General features: G+C 37.3%; 1 protein-coding gene across 1 annotated transcript in view; it reads left to right on the top strand.

The window, feature by feature from the left end:
- The first annotated feature begins 867 nt into the window (after nucleotides 1-867).
- The window catches only part of ATR (ATR checkpoint kinase), a 102,134-nt gene continuing 81,707 nt past the window's right edge, over nucleotides 868-21,294 (top strand). The window contains exons 1-10 of the mRNA XM_024769090.1: nucleotides 868-1,081; nucleotides 11,142-11,233; nucleotides 12,352-12,501; nucleotides 13,946-14,823; nucleotides 15,645-15,823; nucleotides 16,436-16,627; nucleotides 17,978-18,171; nucleotides 18,877-19,029; nucleotides 19,781-19,973; nucleotides 20,199-20,461. Coding sequence (XP_024624858.1) covers nucleotides 1,023-1,081; nucleotides 11,142-11,233; nucleotides 12,352-12,501; nucleotides 13,946-14,823; nucleotides 15,645-15,823; nucleotides 16,436-16,627; nucleotides 17,978-18,171; nucleotides 18,877-19,029; nucleotides 19,781-19,973; nucleotides 20,199-20,461 — 2,353 coding nt within the window. The 5' untranslated portion in view covers nucleotides 868-1,022. The remainder of the gene's footprint in view (nucleotides 1,082-11,141; nucleotides 11,234-12,351; nucleotides 12,502-13,945; nucleotides 14,824-15,644; nucleotides 15,824-16,435; nucleotides 16,628-17,977; nucleotides 18,172-18,876; nucleotides 19,030-19,780; nucleotides 19,974-20,198; nucleotides 20,462-21,294) is intronic.

Here is a 21,294-nt window from a genome sequence, read left to right as displayed (position 1 = left end):
TTAAGGTCAAGGCAAAGGGCACAGCAAATGTAAAATCCCTGAGGCGGAAGCGTATTTGGCTGTCATTCCATCACTTTGATTTTTTTAGCATACTGTATAACGATTATTCTCATGTGTAAGGAACCAGTGTAAGCACACTGCATGGCCTTGCCTGATTAAATACATAATTTTGACATGTTAACAGCTTCTTATGATGACCATTTTTCGTATAAACAAACTGGGTTGAGGTAGGAAATGTCTACAGCCAAAAGCCACTGATTTTACTTTAAAAATTAAATCATAGGTAATAGATGCCCGTAATGGTGACATAAAAATACATAGTACTGCTGCTGACTAAATGAGACACAAATAAATATAATTCAACCCTCTTTTTAAATATTAAACGTTGGGAGAATCCTCAAGGAACCCTAAGGGAGACTTCAAGTTGGGAAAAACAAACAAAAAAAACCCTGCTGAAACAAAAAGGACAAGGAGGAGCCCATCTTTTGCCCCGTATCTCTCAGAAAGGATGCCAAGAAAGTGGTAGAAAATGAGGGACCTGGTGGTGTGACTCCGCGGGGAGACCTGCGGTCTAATCCTGGGCCTTTAGTTGCTGAATTGTCTCAGTCTTCACATTTGTGATGGGAGGCGTTCTGCGCTGGTGCCCACCACGCCCCTTTCCTCCCCAGATCCAGGGGTCAGGCTTATCTGAGCCGCTCAGGCTGGGAGTGAGTGACAGAGCAGGACCGCAAAAAACCAAAACTCTCGCGAATCTCGCCTGCCGAGCTTTCCCGGCTCAGAACGCCCCCGACGCTGGAAATTTGACCGGAGCGCACCCCGCCCTCGCCCCGCCCCTTGCCCCGCCCCCCTCGAGTCCTACGCGGAAAAGAACTCTGGCCTGGAGAGCGGATCGGCCGCGGCTTCCGGGAGGAGTTTTGGGCCCTGCGAGCCCCCGTCGGGCGCCGCGCTTTTTCACCAGCCAGAGCTGAGGAGACGCCAGGAGCCCGCCTCGGCGTGGTTGAAGAGTACCTCGCGTCCTCACCATGGGCGAGCATGGCCTGGAGCTGGCGTCTATGATCCCGGCCCTGCGGGAGCTGGGCAGGTAGGGCCGGGCCGGCGTCTCACGTGCTCTCCCTTCCCAGGCACGCACGTCCCGGCTCCGATCCCCTAACCCAGGCCGCGGCCCTTGTGGAGATGCTCCTCCGCTGACTTGAGCGCTTCTCCCTCAGAGAGGCCGTTGAAAGGACGCGGGGCGTCGCCGCAAACCTGCGAGATGCGGATCCGAGGGGAGGGGTAGTCGGCTGGCCCCACTTTACCTCAGCGGCGCCGGGGAGCTCGTCCCTCTCCCCGCCCCCCCCAAACCCCAGGGGGATTGCCTCCGCAGCGGGAGGGAAAGGTCCCTTCCGAACACTTTCTGGTCACTTTCCTACATTCATTTGCTTCTTGAAAGCCTCTTCCCTTACATGGAGTACTTGACGCATGGACTTTCCCCAGTTTCTGTGCTTTATGATCGCTGGTGGAGGGATTGATTTTTACCTTTACGTTTTGACCCAAAACTACCCTCGGAAGAAAAATCACTAGTTCTGATTTCTGTCAAGGAAGGCCAGTTGCTAGGAAAAGTTCGTTTCTAAGTGAAACCATATGCCATTATGGAGATGGGACCCCTTTCGTATCGATCATCCAGTCCTCAATCCGTTATTTTAGTCAGAAACCCCAGGGATCGGCCACAAAGTCCACAGAATATAAATGTGCACAGAGTATTGCCAACATTTGAAGATAACGTTCCATTTGCAAAAGCTCTTTTTTTTTTTTTTTCCTTTCTGTAAACCCAAGAGTAAAATCGTGTAAACCAGTATTCTGCCCGAAGAGAGTAGGTAGATGTTGATGGCTGCTGCCCCCATTCAGGACACACACAGCCTTTCCTAAACCTGACCTAAAGACGAGAAGGCAGGGTTTTTGTTTGTTTGCTTTTTTAAAAAAAAAATATTTGTAACCCACTGTGAACAGAAAATAAGTGAGCTTGTACCACTGCTTCAGTTGAACTATCAATTGGAATAGTTGCTTTCCGATTTCTTGAACTGGTTGGAAACTTAGCACGCAGCCAAGTTAAGATGTTAAGCCCATGGGATATTTAATTCCCTTTCTTTTTGCAGTGCAGCTGTGTCCATCTCCACTTGTTGACCGTACAGAGACACTGACATTTAGTCTTCCTCGATTACATACATAAGAGGATATAAATGAAGGGACCATACTTGTCTTAACTGAATCATCATATTGTTGTGTGTATGATTTTTTTTCCACTTTGTATGAATGTTGCAAGCATACTTGTGTTAACAGTTTGTAAAGTAACATCTACCTTTCTAAAAGAAGATGAAGGCAAGTGTTCATATAGGAAGTTGATGTACAGATTTCATCTTTCAGGCTCGATGTGAAGCTCAGTGTACTTTTCCCACCTTGCTTTAATATAGAATTTGCTGATTAGTACTTCTCTTCCCTTTTCTTTCTTTCTCTGTGCTACTTGTTAGTAAAAATAATAGGATCTTGGATTTATTTTTAGTCGCTTTCATCAACAGAGCTTATAGTTACCTTTCACTCATTTGTAGCCATTCTAAGAGATGGAATGGAAAAACTGACCCGTAGTGAATTGTCTGATAATAGTTTTTAATTGTCATGACTTTTTCATTGCAACTGCTTCATACAAGCTTATTCAGTCTCACAGTATCTCCATGATATAGAATGGAACAAATATTATCACTGTTTATTAAGAATCAGAGTCACAGAAATTGAAGTACCAAAGTCAGAGAGATAGCAGTTAGTATTAGAGCTGGGTTTCAGATTCAAGCCATCAAAACCTTATCTCCTCAGTTTTTTTTTTCTTCATTGACCATGGCAATTAGATTTCTGAAAAAAGTAAGATGTTACTGTTTTAATGTGTGGGCTCTTCTTCCTCTGTCTCTCAGGGATAAATTTTGCTTCAGTGTTTTTTTCTGTTAGCACTCTTTTCTCTGTCTAGTCTCTCTGGGTGATCTCATCCACTCTCATCCAATCCACTTCCCTGGTGGCACAGGTGCCTTCAACTACCACCTGCTATTTGATGACTCCAAATCCGTGTCTCCAAGCCATGTTTCTTTCATATAGAACCATATATGCAACTGTATACTGGCAGACTATGTTAGTATAACCCATTTGTTCCCTGGGTGTCCTATATGCAGTTAAGACTCAATATATCCAATTTAAATTCTTTGCATATCCCAAGTGGTTTTTCTTTTCGGTTTTTTTTTTTAATTCCTCTTATTCACTGAGGTAGGGATATCTCAGTAAATGATACCGTGTTCACTTATTTTTCCAGACTGGAAATCTAGGAATCATTCTTGACTCCGTATGTGCTTTCGGCCTATATCATTAGTCCTCTTTCAATCTTCACTCTCTTCCTCAGTAACTTTGTCTAGTCCCATAACTTAAAATACCATCTATATGCTGATAACTCCCAAATTTATCACTCTAGCCCAGAGATATATATTAGGTTGCTTACTCAACATCTATACTCAGAAATGAAAATTAACATATCCAAAGCAGAACTGCTGATTTATTGTCCTTAAACCTGTTCCTTCCCCAGCTTATTGTAAATGTAGGAACCAAAAGCCTAAGAATTATCCTTGATTTTTTTTTTTCCCTTACCCCTTAATAATCCATCAGCAAGTCCTGTCAACTGTACCTTTAAAAACACTTTTTGGGCTTCCCTGGTGGCGCAGTGGTTGAGAGTCTGCCTGCCCATGCAGGGGACACGGGTTCGTGCCCCGGTCTGGGAAGATCCCACGTGCCGCAGAGCGGCTGGGCCTGTGAGCCATGGCCGCTGAGCCTGCGCATCTGGACCCTGTGCTCCGCAACGGGAGAGGCCACAACAGTGAGAGGCCCAGGTACCGCAAAAAAAAAAAAAAAGCACTTCTCACCATCTCCACTGCTATCACCAAAATTTCTTATCTGGACTATTACAGTAACCTCTCAGCTGATCTCTCCATTTCCACTTTTACCCACTTACAGTGGATTTCCCACTTAGCAACCAAAGTGATTTTTACAGCTATAAATCATATTGTAGATTATATAACGTTACTCCCCTGCTCAAAATCTTCCTTTGGTTTTCCAACATACTTAGAATAAAATCCAAATTCCTTCCCAGGGCCTCTAAGGTCTGCCATAATCTGGCCTCTGCCTACCTCTGACCTCATGGCCTTGCTCATCCTGCCTACCTCATCCCTCCCTTGCTCACTCTACTCCAATGACATTCGCTTTATTTTTTTTAATACACCAAGATCATTCCTGCCTTCATTCCTTTGCACTCGTTTCTTCTCTCTGAACACTGGCTAGTTCCATTCAGATGTCATTTCCAAGAACCTTCTCTGACCTTCCTGTTTAAAATTACTTTGTAATCACAAGATCTTTTCCAACAGTGATAGTTGCCATTAAAATGTTAAATGGGAAATGAGAGGGAGATGAGGGGCTGGGGAGCAGCAACATTAGCCACTAGAGGAGGTTTGGATGGTGAGAAGCCGCCAGTCATGTGAAACTGGGAGGAGAAGTGTCTGAGATGGAATAGAAAATACAAAGATCTCTAGGTGGGAATGAGGCTACTTTTTAAAGAGGAGGAAGAAGCCTGGAACATAGGGAGCAAAGATGGGAGTAGTATTAAGAATGGGCGAGTAGGCAGAGGCCAGATCCTTTAGCACTTTATAGGGCAGAATGAGGAATTAGATTTTATTTTAAGTTCAGTGGGAAGCCATTGGGGTGTTTTAAATAGAGAAATAACATAATTGAATTCATGTTTTAGAGACATGTTTAACCTTCACTCACCTGCTTAGAACCCTTCAGTGTCCTATTGCCTTCAGTACAAAATTCAAACTCGTTAGTCCTTTGCGCTTTGACCTTATCTTCCCTCTTCAGCTTCATTTCTAGATATACCTCCCTGTTCTTTGGCCATGTAGAACCTCTGACAGTTTCTAGAGCAGCTTATGTTCTTGTTCCTGACCCTTTGCACATGTTGTTTCCTCTGCTGGAATACTCACCTTCCTTCCCTTATTTTACCTGCCTAGCCCCCTAGGGACTCAGCTTTGTATCACCTCCTCCAGGGAGCCTTGACTGATAGGTCCTACTCAGGGCTGAGTGTCCCTCTTACGTTCTATCTTGGCTCTATTAACACTTAACCATGCTGTGTTAAAACTGCCTGCTTACTTTTTTGTCCTTTAAACTACGAATTCTTTTAGGGCAGATATATGGTACCTTGGTTTTCCTGGCGTTTGATACTTGCCCCACAGGAGGTTTTCAAGTGTTTGTTAAATGTATCCAAACTTTATGTGATAAATTACCACCCAAATATTACTGTATACTTTTGAAAAAGTATACCCTCTTAGCTCAGTTCCAAGGTAGAGGTTGCAAAATAAGAAATCCTTACTCTTCCATGAATTTCTTTATTCTGATAGTACCTCTAATAAATGACAATCACATCACCTTTATAAAAAAAACTGATTTTTAAAAATTATGCAAATGAAATATGAATGCATAACCTTTTTTACAGAGTTACTTTATAGGAAACTCTGACCACCAGCCACAATCCTGGTTCCTCTCCACCACAAACCTCCTCATTAACATTTTTAAATGACACTTGTCAAATTACACTTGGTTTATGACAAAATCTCCTGACTTTGTCTAAAACAATTCATGTTATCTTGTAATTTCAGACTTAAAATTTTTTTTGTTATATTTAAATCTGTGATGTCCTATAACCTACTATGGACACCAGCCAAATGTTGCCACTGAGCGTTTCACATGTGGCTAATCTAAACTGAGATGTGCTCTAAATGTAAGATACTGGGTTTCAAAGACTTAATTACCACCCCCCTCCAAAAGGAATATAAACAATGTCATTAATAATTTTTATATTATTACATGTTCAGATAATATTTCGGATATATTATTGGGATTAAAATTGCCTGTTTCTTTTTACATTCTTAATGTGACTACTAGAAAATTTAAAACTACACATGTGGTTTGCATTGTATTTCTATTGGTCAGTGCTGGTTTAAATAAGATAAGAAACACAAAATTTTTTCTTTCACATATAAATACAACTACTTGTTCTTTGATTCTGTACACCTAGAGTTTATATTACTTGCAAATATTTATTAACTTCAGTAACTTAGTTGTTTTCTATCAAGCAAAACACAGTTCTAGGTGTGGTATAGGGGATGCAAAGGGAAGTGAAACACATTTTCTCTCCTGCAGGAGCTTATGGTCTAGTGGTGCTGCAGAAATTCATAGAGAAATAAAACATAGTCTCCACCTCTAGGAGCCTATGGTCTAGTGGCAGAGAACAGGTAGATGGATATTCCACAGGTCTGAAAAAGTTTATACATTAAGGATGAAGGAGACACAAGATGCAGAAAGATTCTTATGAACCATTCATTCATTCAGCGAAATTTTTTGGAGTGTTTACTATGTACCAGGACCATTTCCATCATGGCAGTTATTAGCTGTAGATGCCTTGGATCCTGTACGTAATCAATTAGGATTGGACTTTGTGATTGAATAATCAAGAAAATAATTAACCTTCTCATTTTTTCTTTTAGCATTGTTTAAGTGGGAAAACATATGTACATTTATAGTACTATGTGGATGTTATAAGTTGTTATTTATATGAAATACATAATTTTATTTTGTGTAAATAACCAGCTTACCTACTATATACTCAGCTGTTTTGTCAGTAGAAGTGATGGAGTGAGCTAATCATTTATACACAACTTTCCATGAATCCTCTCTGCAGAGTTAGTTATTTCCTGCTTTGGGTGTATATGACACCTGATTAAAATTATTTGTGTGCTTTCTTACCCTCTCCCCAGTGACTTCCTTGAAGCAGGGCATCTGGCTTTATTTGTGTTTTGAATTTATTGTATTATTGAAGTCTGTACTCATCCTTTCCTCCTGTATTAATAAATATATATTAATGATTGTCATTAGGATTAATGATAATTATCCTGTCCAAGGATTATCTCTTTACTTATACATGGTCCCAGGAAGGAAAGCCAAATTTCAAGAATAAATTGTTCAAGTCTTTCCATCTTAAGGGAAACAAAACAAAACCCTCTTGACCTCATATATTCCTTTAGTTACCACTAACTCCCAATTCTTCTCTTCATTCCATGGTCAAGCTTTAGAGAGAGCATGCTATTCTCAATATTCACATTTCATCTGTTTTTTACCCTTTGCAATCTCGCTTCTGCCTTTATCTCTACACTAAAACTTTAAAATCCAAAGGACAAAAAAAATTAACTCAAAATGAATCAAAGACCTAAATGTAAAACTATAAAACTCTTAGAAGAGAACTCTTAGGGGAAAAGCTTCCCAATATTAGATTCGACAGTAACTTCTTGGCTATGACACCAAAAGCATGACAGCATATGAAAAAATAGATCAAATTAAAAATTATCAAAATTTAAAACTTCTGTGCAGCAAAGGACAGTATCAACAGAGTGAAAAGACAACCTATGGAATGAAAGTAAATGTTTGCAAGTCATATATCTGATAAGGAATTAATATCCCCAAAATATTAAGAACTACAGCTCAGTATCAACAACAAAAAGCAACCTGATTTAAAAATGAGGAAAGGGTCAGTAGAGTATGAGACTCTCAAAAATGAGGAAAGGACTTAAATAGACTTTCTCCAAAGAAGAAAGACAAATGGGCAAAAAGCACATGAAAAAATGTTCAGCATCCCTAATTATTAGGGGATTGTGAATCAAAAGTACAATGAGATACCATTGCAGACCCATGAGGATGGCTGCTATTTTAAAACAACAACAACAACAAAACCAACAAGTGTTGGTGAGGATAAGGAAAAATTGGAACTTTGTAAGTTGTTGGTAGCAATGTAAAATGGTGCAGCTACCGTGGAAGCAGTATGGCAGTATCTCAAAAAACTAAACATGGAAGTACCATATGATCTTGCATTTCCACTTCTAGGTATATACCGAAAATAATTGAAAGGGACTGAAACAGATACTTGTACACCCATGTTCATAGAGGCATTAGTTACAGTAGCCAAAAGGTGGAAGCAATCCAAGTGCCAATGGAAACATGGATAGATAAATAAAATGTGGTATAAACACAGTAGAATATTGTCTAGCCTTAAAGAGGAAGGGAATCCTGACACGTTACAACATGGCTGAACAGTGAAGATGTATGCTAAGTGAAATAAGTCAGTCACAAGAGGACAAATATAGGATTCAACGTGTAGATGTAAGTAGTCAAATTCATAGAGACAGAATTGTCGGCAGGGGGAATGGGGAGGTATTGTTTAATGAGTACAGTTTCACTTTGGGAAGATGAAAAAGTTCTGGAGAGGGATGGTGGTGATGGTGTAGGATAATGTGAATGTACTTAATGGCACAGAACTGTACACTTAAAAATGGTTAAAATGGTAAATTTTATGTTAAGTGTATTTTACCATAATAAAAAAATATATCCAAAGGACATTTTAACAAACTAATTTTATTTGATTGTGTTGACAGCTCCCTCCTTAAAATTCTAACCTCCTTGGATTCTAGAACACATCTCTCATTGTTTTTCTTTCTGTTTCTCTGGCCCTTTCCTTTTCTCCTCGTGCCTCTACTAACCTTAACTTTGGGTTCTCTCTGGCTTTCTTATTACTTATTACATTTGCGTTCATATCCAAGGCTTCCACTACTACTAGCTCTAATAGTGGTAGATTATATAATCTCTGTAAGCACCAGTCTCCACATATGCAAATTAGGGTCTAATATCCCTATCTTATTTCTTGTGAAATATGAAATAATACAATGTGTTTAGCCTTGCTTGTTACATACTATTATATATCGATAAGTTAATCTATATCTCTAGGCTAGAACTTGAGGTCTAGAACTGTAATTCCAAAAATCTTTTGGACATTCCACTTAGTTGTTCCCTTGAGACCTTAAACTCAGTATTTCTAAAACTGAATTTCTTTTTTTCCCGTATGTATGCTTCCACCTGTGTTAACTGTTTGGGTGAATGGCCTCATAATCCAGCCTGGATAGAGGGCTAGATTGATTTATCAGTCTCCTCCATTAAACTGTCTTTTACCTTCCCAACAGTAGCTTCTGATGTGTTGTGTGGCGCATTATAGGTACTCAGTAAATGTTTGTTGATTACACGAATAACTGTATGATTCCTCATTATGTAGTGGAACACAGGCTTTCTATTATTATGTTCTATTCCTTGGTTATTTACACAAATCATGGAACTCAAGTTGAGTTCATTCAGGATTCTAGGATACTCTTCCAATGCTTAATTATTGTACCTCCTTTTAATAATTTTTTTTTTTTTTTTTTTGCGGTACACGGGCCTCTCCCTGTTGTGGCCTCTCCCGTTGAGGAGGACAGGCTCCGGACACGCAGGCTCAGTGGCCATGGCTCACGGGCCCAGCCGCTCCGCGGCATGTGGGATCCTCCAGGACCAGGGCACAAACCCTTCCCCTGCATCGGCAGGCGGACACTCAACCACTGCACCACCAGGGAGGCCCTATCTCCTTTTAATATTATTTTTTCATGATTGTTCTTAAGACTCAATATGTGTATTTTCCCCTAACATTTATTGAATTTTTATTGTGGAAAGTTTCAAACTTACAATAAAAGAGAAAATGGGGCTTCCCTGGTGGCACAGTGGTTGAGAGTCCACCTGCCGATTCAGGGGACACGGGTTCGTGCCCCAGTCCGGGAAGATCCCACGTGCCGTGGAGCGGCTGGGCCTGTGAGCCATGGCCGCTGAGCCTGCGTGTCCGGAGCCTGTGCTCCGCAACGGGAGAGGCCCGCGTACCGAAAAAAAAAAAAAAAAAAAAGAGAAAATGGTACAACTGATTTCCCCTTTCACCTAATAATGATCGATTCATGGCTCGCTTCCTCTCCTCAGAGTACTTTGCAGCAAATTCCAGGCATCATTTTATCAATAAATACCAGTATTTATCTCTAAAGGATAAAGACTTTTTTGACATACCACATACCGTTATCACATCTAATAATATAATTTCTTAATAGCATCAGATATCTAGTCTGTGTTCAGATATTCCCAATTGTCATATATAGTTTGCTATATTTATTTTTGATTCAGAATCCAATGTAGAGTCATATATTATAATTGGTTGATATGGCCCTTAAGTTCATTATGGGTTTCTCCTCCTCTCTTTTTTCCCTTGGAATTTCTTTGTTGAAGAAACTGTTTTCTCTTGATTTTCTAAAGGTCTAGATCTGTTCAATAGAAATATAAAGCAAGCCATGTATGTAATTGAAATTTTCTAGTGGCTACATTACAAAAAGAAAGTAAGTGAAATTAATTTTAACAATATATATTATTACCATATTATATTACTATGTGGAATCTAAAATATATTTTATATTATATGTGGAATCTATATTCCACATATTATATGTGGAATCTAAAATATGACACAAATGAATTTATTTATGAAACAGAAACAGATTCAGACATAGAGAACAGACTTGCAGTTGCCAAAGGTGGGGGAGGGGAGGATTCGATTGGGAGTTTGAGAATAGCAGGTGCAAGCTATTATATATAGAATAGATAAACAGCAAGGTCCTATTGTATAGCACAGGGAACTATATTCAATATCCTGTAATAAACCATAATGGAAAAGAATATGAATCCCTTTGCTGTACATGAGAAACTAACACAACATTGTAAATCAACTATACTTCAGTAAAAAAAGAACAAGAAAAACTTTAAAACCTCACAAAAACCCCAATGTATATTATTTAACTCAGTATATCCAGGTATTATCATTTCAACATGTAATTAATATAAAATTATTAATGCGGTATTACACATTTTTGGTAATGAATATTCAAAATCCAATGTGTATTTTATACTTGTAGCACATCCCAGTTTGGACTAACTACATATCAGGTTCTCACTAGCATGTTTAAGGGCTACCATATTGCGCAGGGCAGGTCTAGACTTTGCAGATTGGATACTTTGCAGAAGAATACTATCAGTGTCAACATTAAAACTAAGCACATTTGATAAGTTCAACTTTAGAGAATTTTTTACAAATGACACTGTGAGTCCCTTTAAGGGTTAAAAACATTTTATTTGTATTTTAGTTCCAGTCCAGAGGAATATAATACCATTGTACAGAAGCCAAGACAAATTCTTTGTCAGTTCATTGACCGAATACTTACAGATGTAAATGTTGGTAAGAAACAATTATTTCTGGTATAAATTTTATAACTTAAATTGTTTTCTTTTCCATGTATACACATTATACTAGCATTTTTCTCCATATAATTTTAGATATATAGTTAGTGTTTATGTTAGTTACTATTTTCAAGCAAGTTCTTTACAATATTACTTGTTACATAATGTGATTTAGGCTTTTAAAGTAATTCTGTTTTCCTCTTTGTTATCTAGATTTTCTGCTGCTTGCTATGAGTTCTTCTTTGATATATGATATTATTATAGGTAAAAATATTTGGCCAGTTCTGTTTTAGCTAGGTCTTGTGTCAGTGGTTGAGAAACAGCAAATGCCATTAAAAAAAACCTCTTTAAATAAGGGTTGGCACCTTTGTCTATGGGAGGTAATAAGATTCTGTGAGTTGTCGAATCAACTATTTCCTGTTTGTGGCAATCTAAAAGACAAATATTACCAACTTGGCAAGATGGTGTCATATGTGTCATGTCTGTTAAAATTACGTGGAAAGGATAATACAGAGTGGCATTTGGCTCATGGTTTATAAATTTAATTCCAAATTTGACACAGATTTCATGACTTAACAATAGTCATTTAGCCTTTCTTTTTCAATCAGTAAAATTATAAGTTCCTGAAAAATAACAAATGACTACTGAATACTTGCAGGATGTGTTTTCATATGGTACTCCATCTGTTTAGACCACTTGTCCTTACCCTGTCTGTTTGACCAACTCCTCATCATCTAGGAATCAACTCCTTCAAGCATATTCCCAGACACTTGTTTCCTCTTTTGTAGATTAGTGCAGTTAACATATAATGACTAGTTTATTTGTCTGACTCCCTCACCTGATTTTGAGGGTTTTTTGAATCCTCAGATTTTCACACAGTGCCAGGCGTATTGTAGGCCTATGGCACATGTTTGGTGAATGGATATATAACAGATGAATACATGTGATTATTAAACATTTAAAATTAGAAAGAAAGGATTGTAGTGTGTTTTTAGGCCCATCGGTTTATCATGAGCACTGTGTTGGACATAATTCTTGTCACCAAAGTTTAGTTTCTTAAAAGCACTGCCATTTAATTTGTCATGACTCTTTAAAATGAATCTTTTATTGTTTTAGTTGCTTTAGAACTTGTAAAGAAGACTGATTCTCAGCCAACCTCTGTGATGTTGCTTGATTTCATCCAGCATATCATGAAGTCCTCCCCACTTATGTTTGTAAATGTGAATGGAAGCCATGGACAAAATGAGGCCAAAGGCAGTTGTATTGGTAAGTCCTGCTGTTTGTGCATTCATTTTCAATTTCTTCTATGAATTCTACCCTCTTCTCTTCTGAAATATAACATTATAAATATAACAATATACACATTGTTACACATATTTTCGTCAAATTTGGTATAAACTGAGGGAGCAAAATGGTAATGGTTAATTTTATTTCATGCATCCTTATTGTTTTCTTTTATTATGAACTAGGTACCCAGAATGGAGTGGAAGTAATTGAATATGTTCATATGCCATTGAAAACTTTAGAAGTTTTCTTTTTTCTGATTTTGGTAATCTCTTTCTTCTAGATCAGGCGTTAGCAAACCATGGCCCACAGGCTGGCCACCTGTTTCTGTGAACAAAGTTTTATTGGAACACAGCCATGATCATTCGTTTACTTATTGTCTGCAACTACTTCAAAGGCAACACTGAGTAGTGGACATGGAGATCATATGGCCCTCAAGCCTAAAATGCTACTTTTGTCCCTTTATTGGCTTCCTCATAAAGAGGTGTAAAGCACATAGCTTTTTCTTTTTCTGTACAATGCATAGAGCATTTTAAAAATTTTTTGCTTGAATTTAAGACTCAACTTTGATAGTATGTCCTCTAAAAAGTCTTTTCTGACCATTACTGACTGCCTACTCTAGGACTGGCTTAGTTGCTCTTTCTTTATGCTGTTAGTACAGAGTGTTCTATATTTCTTCTGTCATAGTAGTTTTTAAACTATATTATAAATACCTGTTTGTCTAATATTCTTTGCTACACTGATTTTTAAAAAACAGGTTATAACCCATTTAGTGGGTATTGAAGATGAAATATAATTGACTAGAAAATATCATAGTACATTGCATGTAACAAGTACATGCAATGTACATGTAATAAGTACATGAAACTTTTGTTTCACATATTTAAATTTTAAAAATATGTATATGTATACTGGGTTGTGATATAAAATATATCTCTTAGTTGCAGTTAAGAAGTTTGAGAAACTATATTATAGGATTCAGGAGGACAGGACTATGACTGATTTGTTCTTATGCATCTGAGACAGAGTCACTACTCAATAATATTTGTTGAAGGAGTGATAATTACTATTTATTGAGCCTTTATTTAACTTGAGGCACTATGCTGAGAATTTCAAATATATTATCTTACTTGATCAGGGTAGCATATAAAGTAGGTGTCATTATTCCCCTTTCATAGATGAAGTTACAGAAGTTTAGAGAAATGAAAAGTTCACATGACTGATAAGTGGAGAGCTAGGAACTTATCTGACACCAAAATTGGTATTCTAAATTATTATAATATGTTTCCATTGTGTAGAGAATGTTTTAGACTATTTTATTAGTGAAGTTTACACTTTAAAAATAAATCATCAAGCATTTAGCAAATTGATTGGCACTCTGATGTATTTATTTATTTAATATCTTTTTTGTTTGTTTATTTCAAAGAATTCAGTAACTGGATCATAACAAGACTTCTACGGATTGCAGCAACTCCATCCTGTCACATGTTACACAAAAAAATCTGTGAAGTCATCTGCTCATTATTATTTCTTTTTAAAAGCAAGAGTCCTGCCATTTTTGGAGTACTGACGAAGGAATTATTACATCTTTTTGAAGATTTGATTTACCTCCACGAAAGAGATGCAACGGGACACTTTGTGGAATGGCCAGTGGTAGTTAGCCGATTTTTAAGTCAATTAGATGAACATGTAGGGTATTTACAACCAGCTCCTTTGCAGTTCATGAACATGCAAAATTTAGAGTTTATCGAAGTCACTTTATTAACAGTTCTTATTCGTATTATTGCAATTGTGTTTTTTAGAAGGCAAGAACTCTTACTTTGGCGGATAGTTTGTGTTCTGCTAGAGTATGGTAGTCCAAAAGTTAAATCCTTAGCAATTAGCCTTTTAACTGAACTCTTTGAGCTTGGAGGACTACCGGCACAACCAGCCAGCACTTTTTTCAGCTCATTTTTGGAATTATTAAAACACCTTGTAGAAATGGATGCTGACCAGTTGAAACTCTATGAAGAGCCATTATCAAAGCTGATAAAGACACTATTCCCCTTTGAAGCAGAAGCTTATAGAAATGTTGAGCCTGTCTATTTAAATATGCTGCTAGAAAAACTCTGTGTCATGTTTGAAGATGGTGTGCTTATGCAGCTTAAGTCTGATTTGCTAAAAGCAGCTTTGTGCCATTTACTGCAGTATTTCCTTAGATATGTGCCAGCTGGGTATGAATCTGCTTTACAAGTCAGGAAGGTTCATGTGAGAAATATTTGTAGAGCTCTTGTGGATGTGCTTGGAGTTCAGGTAGATGCAGAGGTAAGTCGTTTGTAAGGTTACTTGTTAAGCATGTAATTTGTTCTTAATTTAAGTGTATGCATATATGCAAGATTAATAATGAGAAAATAAAATATCTTTAATAATGTACATTCAGAATGGGATGATTTTCATAATGTACTTTGGCTTCCTATTATGGATTTTTAATTTGATTTTAGAAACATTCGTGCACTACATTGGTAATGAACTGCCAATGGAGTTTTAAAGTAGAGTTTGTGAAGTGTAAACACGTTCGTTGCATTATTAATTAAAAAGGAGCCAGTTATCAACTTCACTGCAAAAACTTTGAGCACTCACATAGATTTTTCTTTGACAGGTTATAATCAGTCACTTCTAGAAAACCTATGGGTATATAGTACTAGTCGTGCCAAATTATGCCTTTTTTTTCTATTTAGACTGTGGGAGACACTACAATAAAATAGACATACAATAAATTGATTAAATATTTTAGTTTATTTTATCTGTAAGTCTTGCTAGATTTGTAGTATAAAAGAAGTTAGTAATTCCCTTGTAGAATTTTTCTTTGTGTCATTTTGGTTTAGGGAAAAACAGGTTATAGACAGAAGGATTTGTCTTAGGCCTTCTAAGACTATAGACCATAGTTCTAGATATAGAACTATACATATGTCGATGTATAGACTGTGAAATAATATAGATTAACTTAGGTTTTTGTTTGTCTGATGAGACTCTGAAAATAATTTACCTTATTTGACATCTTAATACCTAATGCATTTTTGCTGTCTATGAATAATATAAACTTATTTTCTAAGAATTAGTCTTTTAAATTATTTTTGCTTTCTCAGTATTTGTTGGGCCCACTTTATGCAGCCTTAAAAATGGAAAGTATGGAAATCATTGAGGAGGTTCAGTGCCAATTTCAACAGGAAAACCTCAGCAGTAATAGCGATGGACTGTCACCCAAAAGGCGTCGACTCAGCTCATCTCTTAACTCTTCCAAAAGAGCACCAAAACAGACAGAGGAGTATGACCTTCATTCAGTTTGTATTTAGCCACTTAATAAAACTTTAGTCACTTAAAAATCATCTTTACGTAAGTGCTTTGACTTAAATACACAAAGAACATTTGTTCTTTCTATAGGTAGTCAAAGGAATGCTTAAAATATCTTAATAGTGCTTGTAGTCTATTCTAGTATGAGATTTCATGGCTAAATATGGTTACTTAAAAGACTTTTTAAGTCTTTACTTGCCTAATTTAACTTTTTAATACATGAAAAATCTCTGAGACTTTACATCTATAAGCAATTTAAAAAATGTTAACGAACTATTTTTTTGTAATGTAGCCAAAGAATTCCCATGCTTCAGCCAACTATAAAAGTTGTTTTAAATTTCAATAGTTGTAGGGTCCCTGGCAGTCCAGTGGTTAGTAGGACTCGGCGCTTTCACTGCCGTGGCCCAGGTTCAATCCCTGGCTGGGGAACTAAGATCCCAGAAGCCACACAGTGTGGCCCAAAAAAAAAAAAAATTTCAGTAGTTGCCATTACATGCTATCTTTTGTTTTAAATATTTTTCATGTGTGAGCAAAATTATATAAGTGAATATGAATATCTTTATACTCTGGCTATAATTAATTACAGAATTAAACATGTGGATATGAACAAAAAGAGCATATTATGGAGTGCACTGATACAGAAGGCTGAGTCCCTTCAGGTTTTCCTTGAATTCAATAACCTGAAGAATCCTGTTATTGAGACTTTAGAAGGAATCGCTGTCATCCTACAACTGACTGCTCTGTGTACTGTTCATTGTTCTCATCAAAACATGGACTGGTAAAACAACTTGTATTTTCTGGGTGGGTTTTGTGTAATAAATTTGAATTTATTGTTTTAGAAGACCTCTTTATTCACTTGATTTTTGTGACCTTAGAACACAAACATTTCAGTGAAATAGAAATTTTTTTTTTGAGCACCTGCTAAATGCCAGATACTGTGTTAGGTACTGTACATATCTTATTTAATCTTTACAACAGTTCTGTGAAGTAAATGCTATTATGTCCACTTTACACACTAGAAATTGAGGCTCAGAGAAATTGAGGCTCATTTTTGTCTGAAGCCTAAACTAACTTTCCTGGGCAGAAAAGTAGAACACATTTTTATACAACTCAGAAGCCAGTGCTCTTCTAGCCAAACGTTTCGTCAAGAGAACTTTGCCCTTTGATCATAAAAGTAGGAATTTAAAACTCGTTAGAGGTATATTTTCCGTTTAGCATTCTTAATATAGGCTAATTATCAGAAGAAACAAAGTGTGAACCCCCTCTGAAGATTTAGTCTTATTTTTACTGCCACATTATAGACCAACACTCCTTGTTAATTTTTTACATAATCGTTTATTCTGTATTTTCTGACTCTTAACTAGCTAATACAAAGTTATGAAGGAGATTTTAAAGAAACTATATTAATTCAGATTGCATTAAATTTGGAATTTGAGATAACTTGAAGGAATAGCTAATTAGGTTGAAGTCTGCCTTTCTCATATAATTAAGAAACGGTTTACACAGGCATATCTTCTATTATTTTAAAGCCTGGTGGTGTCACATTTAGGTATCATAGATTAGCTTTACCAAATCCTGAGTGATTTAGGCATAAAGGGATTAAACTTAAAATAATAATGATACATTCATTAATATGCACATTTACTTTGAATTAGTTTAAAGTTATAGGTTAGTTTCATACTCACAATTTTTTTAAATTAGTTTATTTATTTTTGGCTGCGTTGGGTCTTCTGCTGCGCACAGGCTTTCTCTAGTTGCAGCGAGCCGGGGCTACTCTTCCTTGCGGTGCGCGGGCTTTTCATTGCAGTGGCTTCTCTTGTTGCGGAGCACAGGCTCTAGGTGCGTGGCCTTCAGTAGTTGTGGCATGTGGGCTCAATAGTTGTGGCTTGAGAGCTCTAGAGTGCAGTCTCAGTAGTTGTGGCGCACGGGCTTAGTTGCTCTGCACCATGTGGGATCTTCCTGGACCAGGGCTTGAACCTGTGTCCCCTGCATTGGCAGGTGGATTCTTAACCACTGCACCACCAGGGAAGTCCCATACTCAAAGTTTCTTTTGGCTTACTACGGTACTAGTTTTGACTATAACAAAATTCATTTTAATTCTATGTCTTAAAAAATGTTTTAACTGCAGCTACTGTGATTTCAAGGACTGTCAACAGAAATGTAAGAAGAAACTTTCAGTAGTGATAACTTGGATGTCTTTGGATTTTTACACAAAAGTACTTAAGAGCTGCAGGACTTTGTTAGAATCTGTTCAGAAACCTGACCTGGAGACAATTATTGACAAAGTGGTAAAAATATATGATGCTTTGATGTATATTCAAGGTGAGTACAAAAACCCAATAGATCAAAATAACCTTAAAAGGTAATCAGTATAGAATAGGTTTTCTCTTTTGCTTGAGGCTTAAATATGCAATTGTTGGGACTACCCAAAAGTTTTTTCTTGACTTTAGTTCTATTAAGCTGAGTAATTTGTAAGTTCTAAATTTATTTGTCTAACATTTTGATTTATTCTTTTTCAGTCAATAGAAACTATAACTTTAAAATTTTTGATTTGAGAATCTGAAGAATGCTATGCTGCTTCTCCTAAAACACATATAAATGCATTTTTTTTTTTTTTTTGGCGGTACGCGGGCCTCTCACTGTTGTGGCCTCTCCCATTGTGGAGCACAGGCTCCGGACGTGCAGGCTCAGCAGCCATGGCTCACGGGCCCAGCCACTCTGCGGCACGTGGGATCCTCCTGGACCGGGGCACGAACCCGTGTCCCCTGCATCGGCAGGCGGACTCCCAACCACTGCGCCACCAGGGAAGCCCCTGTAAATGCATATTTTTATAAAGTCACATTTAATTCCTTTGAATTCACAGACCTCAGAACATCATCTCTGTGTTAAGAACCCCTGTTTATTGAATGTTTGCTGTAATTCCACTTGTAAAAGATGTTTAGAATGTCTTTTTTTTATTGAAAGAAGACACAGGCAAATATGATTAAAGAAAAGGTATAATTAATCACCTATTGTGTATTTCTGTAGTAAAAACTTCATTTGAAGATCATATCCTGGAAGACTTATGTGGAATGCTCTCGCTTCCGTGGATTTGTTCCCATTCTGATGATGGCTCTTTAAAGTTGACCACATTTGCCACCAGCCTTCTAACAGTAAGCCAGAGGATTTCAGATAGCTACTGTAAGTGGTCACAAAATTCTATATATGTGATTTGTTTTCTTTTCATTTATCTCTATATAGGACTTCTAACACTTATCATTTCTATTTTTTCAATAATTAGAAGAGAAGGTACATTTTTTAATAATTTAAAAAGAAGGAGTTAGACATATAGAAAGGAGTAAATTGTAGGATTTGTACATCCTCAACTCTATTCTACCAACATTGTTCTCCAAAGATGTCATTCCAGTTTATATTTCTGTTAGCAGAATATGTGAGTTCCTGTTGTTTCATATCTTCACCAGCACTTGGCATTGTCAAATTTTAAAATTTTGTTATCTTAAAAAAAAAAAAAGAGGGAATTCCTTGGCCGTCCAGTGGTTAGGACTCTGTGCTCTCACTGCAGAAGGCCCAGGTTCGATCCCTGGTCAGGAAGCTAAAATCCCACAAGCCACGCAGTGCGGCTAAAAAAAAAAAGAAAATGTCAGAGACATAACTACCTAAACAAACATATGTTTTTTGCTATCTGATGGGTGTTTCAATTTGGATTTCCCTGATTATCTAGTAAGATTGGGCATAGACCTTTTTCAGTGCACATGCTTTATTTTTGGAAAAGGAGCTCTTAATTAAATACTATATGTATTTTAAATGTTATTTGACTTTACAACAGAGAGTAAATATATGTGTGTGTGTGTGTGTGTGTGTGTGTGTGTGTGTATATATATATATAAAATTAACACTTAGAAATCTTGATTAATAGACTTAATTTTTTCAGCACCACAGGCACAGTCACGATGCGTATTTCTTCTAACTCTTTTTCCAAGAAGAATATACCTTGAGTGGAGAACCGCAGTTTACAGCTGGGCCCTGCAGAGCTCCCATGAAGTAATCCGGACAAGTTGTATTAATGGATTTTTTATCTTATTACAGCAGCAGAATTCTTATAACAGAGTTCCCAAGATTCTTATGTATGTATTAATATTTTAATTTGAATATACAACTTGATTGGACAGATATCATATATGCAAATTTATGTTTATTGCTGGGTATATAGAACAAACATTGCTTTAGAATTAAAAATTTTTTCCTTCTACCTTTTGTTTTACCAGTACTTTTGCCTCAAATTAAACAAGACTATTTAGACCACAAAATTAAGCAAGAAGGTTTAGTACTTTTTGTTTTTTTCCCCATAGAGATAAAGTCAAAGATGATTCTGACATTGTCAAGAAAGAATTTGCATCTATACTTGGTCAGCTTGTCTGTACACTTCATGGCATGTTTTATTTGACAAGTTCTTTATCAGAGCCTTTCTCTGAACATAGACGTATTGACCTCTTATGTAAGAGCCTAAAAGTCACTTCTCAACATGAATGTTCATCTTCTCGACTAAAAGTGTCTGTTTGCAAGCCATTCCTTTTCCTACTGAAAAAAAAATTACCTAGTCCTGTGAAACTTGGTGAGTGGTTTGTTATGATTTATTTAATATTTTAAAACCTATTTAAGGGCTTCCCTGGTGGTGCAGTGGTTGAGAGTCCACCTGCCGATGCAGGGGACACGGGTTTGTGCCCCAGTCCGGGAAGATCCCACATGCCGCGGAGTGGCTGGGCCCGTGAGCCATAGCCGTTGAGCCTGCGCGTCTGGAGCCTGTGCTCCACAACGGGAGAGGCCACAACAGTGAGAGGCCCACATACCACACACACACACACACAAAAACTGATTTAAGCTCTGTTTTTAAAATCAGTGGTGGAATTAGGCTAAAGCCTTAAAAAATTAGACTTGCTTGATAGAGTCAATGCTTATGTAATGATCATTCATAAAAGGGATGTCTGGTATTAGACTGTATCACAGAACTAACAATGGAAGTAATATTTAGATTTTCTAAATGCTTTTGTGATTTGACAGTATAGTGGGGCATACCTGATGTTTGTTTCAATATTGTGAGTTTCAGTATTCTGTATCCTCTTCAGTGATCCCAGGGACCTTGTTAATGTGTCCCCTGCCACTACTTTGGACCTTAAAACTTCAAATAGTTAGATACTTTGCCCAGCTGAGGAGTATGGATTGTATCTTTGCTGCTTTCCGATGGTAATGGTGTATGGATTTGTTGGGAGCATGAGATTTATACACATACTTGGAAGATTGCTTGTGTAATAAATTACAACTTGCCCTCAAGTTTTCAAAACAATGTATGATAGGTGATTTCTAGGACTCCCTAAATCTAGTAATGTAATGTAATGTAATATAAGATTAACAGGGACTGCCCTGGTGATCCAGTGGTAGAAAACCCGC

Source organism: Neophocaena asiaeorientalis, unplaced genomic scaffold (genome assembly GCF_003031525.2).
Source record: "Neophocaena asiaeorientalis asiaeorientalis breed wild unplaced genomic scaffold, Neophocaena_asiaeorientalis_V1.1 scaffold118, whole genome shotgun sequence".
Taxonomy (NCBI): Eukaryota; Metazoa; Chordata; class Mammalia; order Artiodactyla; family Phocoenidae; genus Neophocaena; species Neophocaena asiaeorientalis.
The sequence above is the reverse complement of the archived record's forward strand: the minus strand, read 5'-3'. Positions and strand labels throughout refer to the sequence as shown.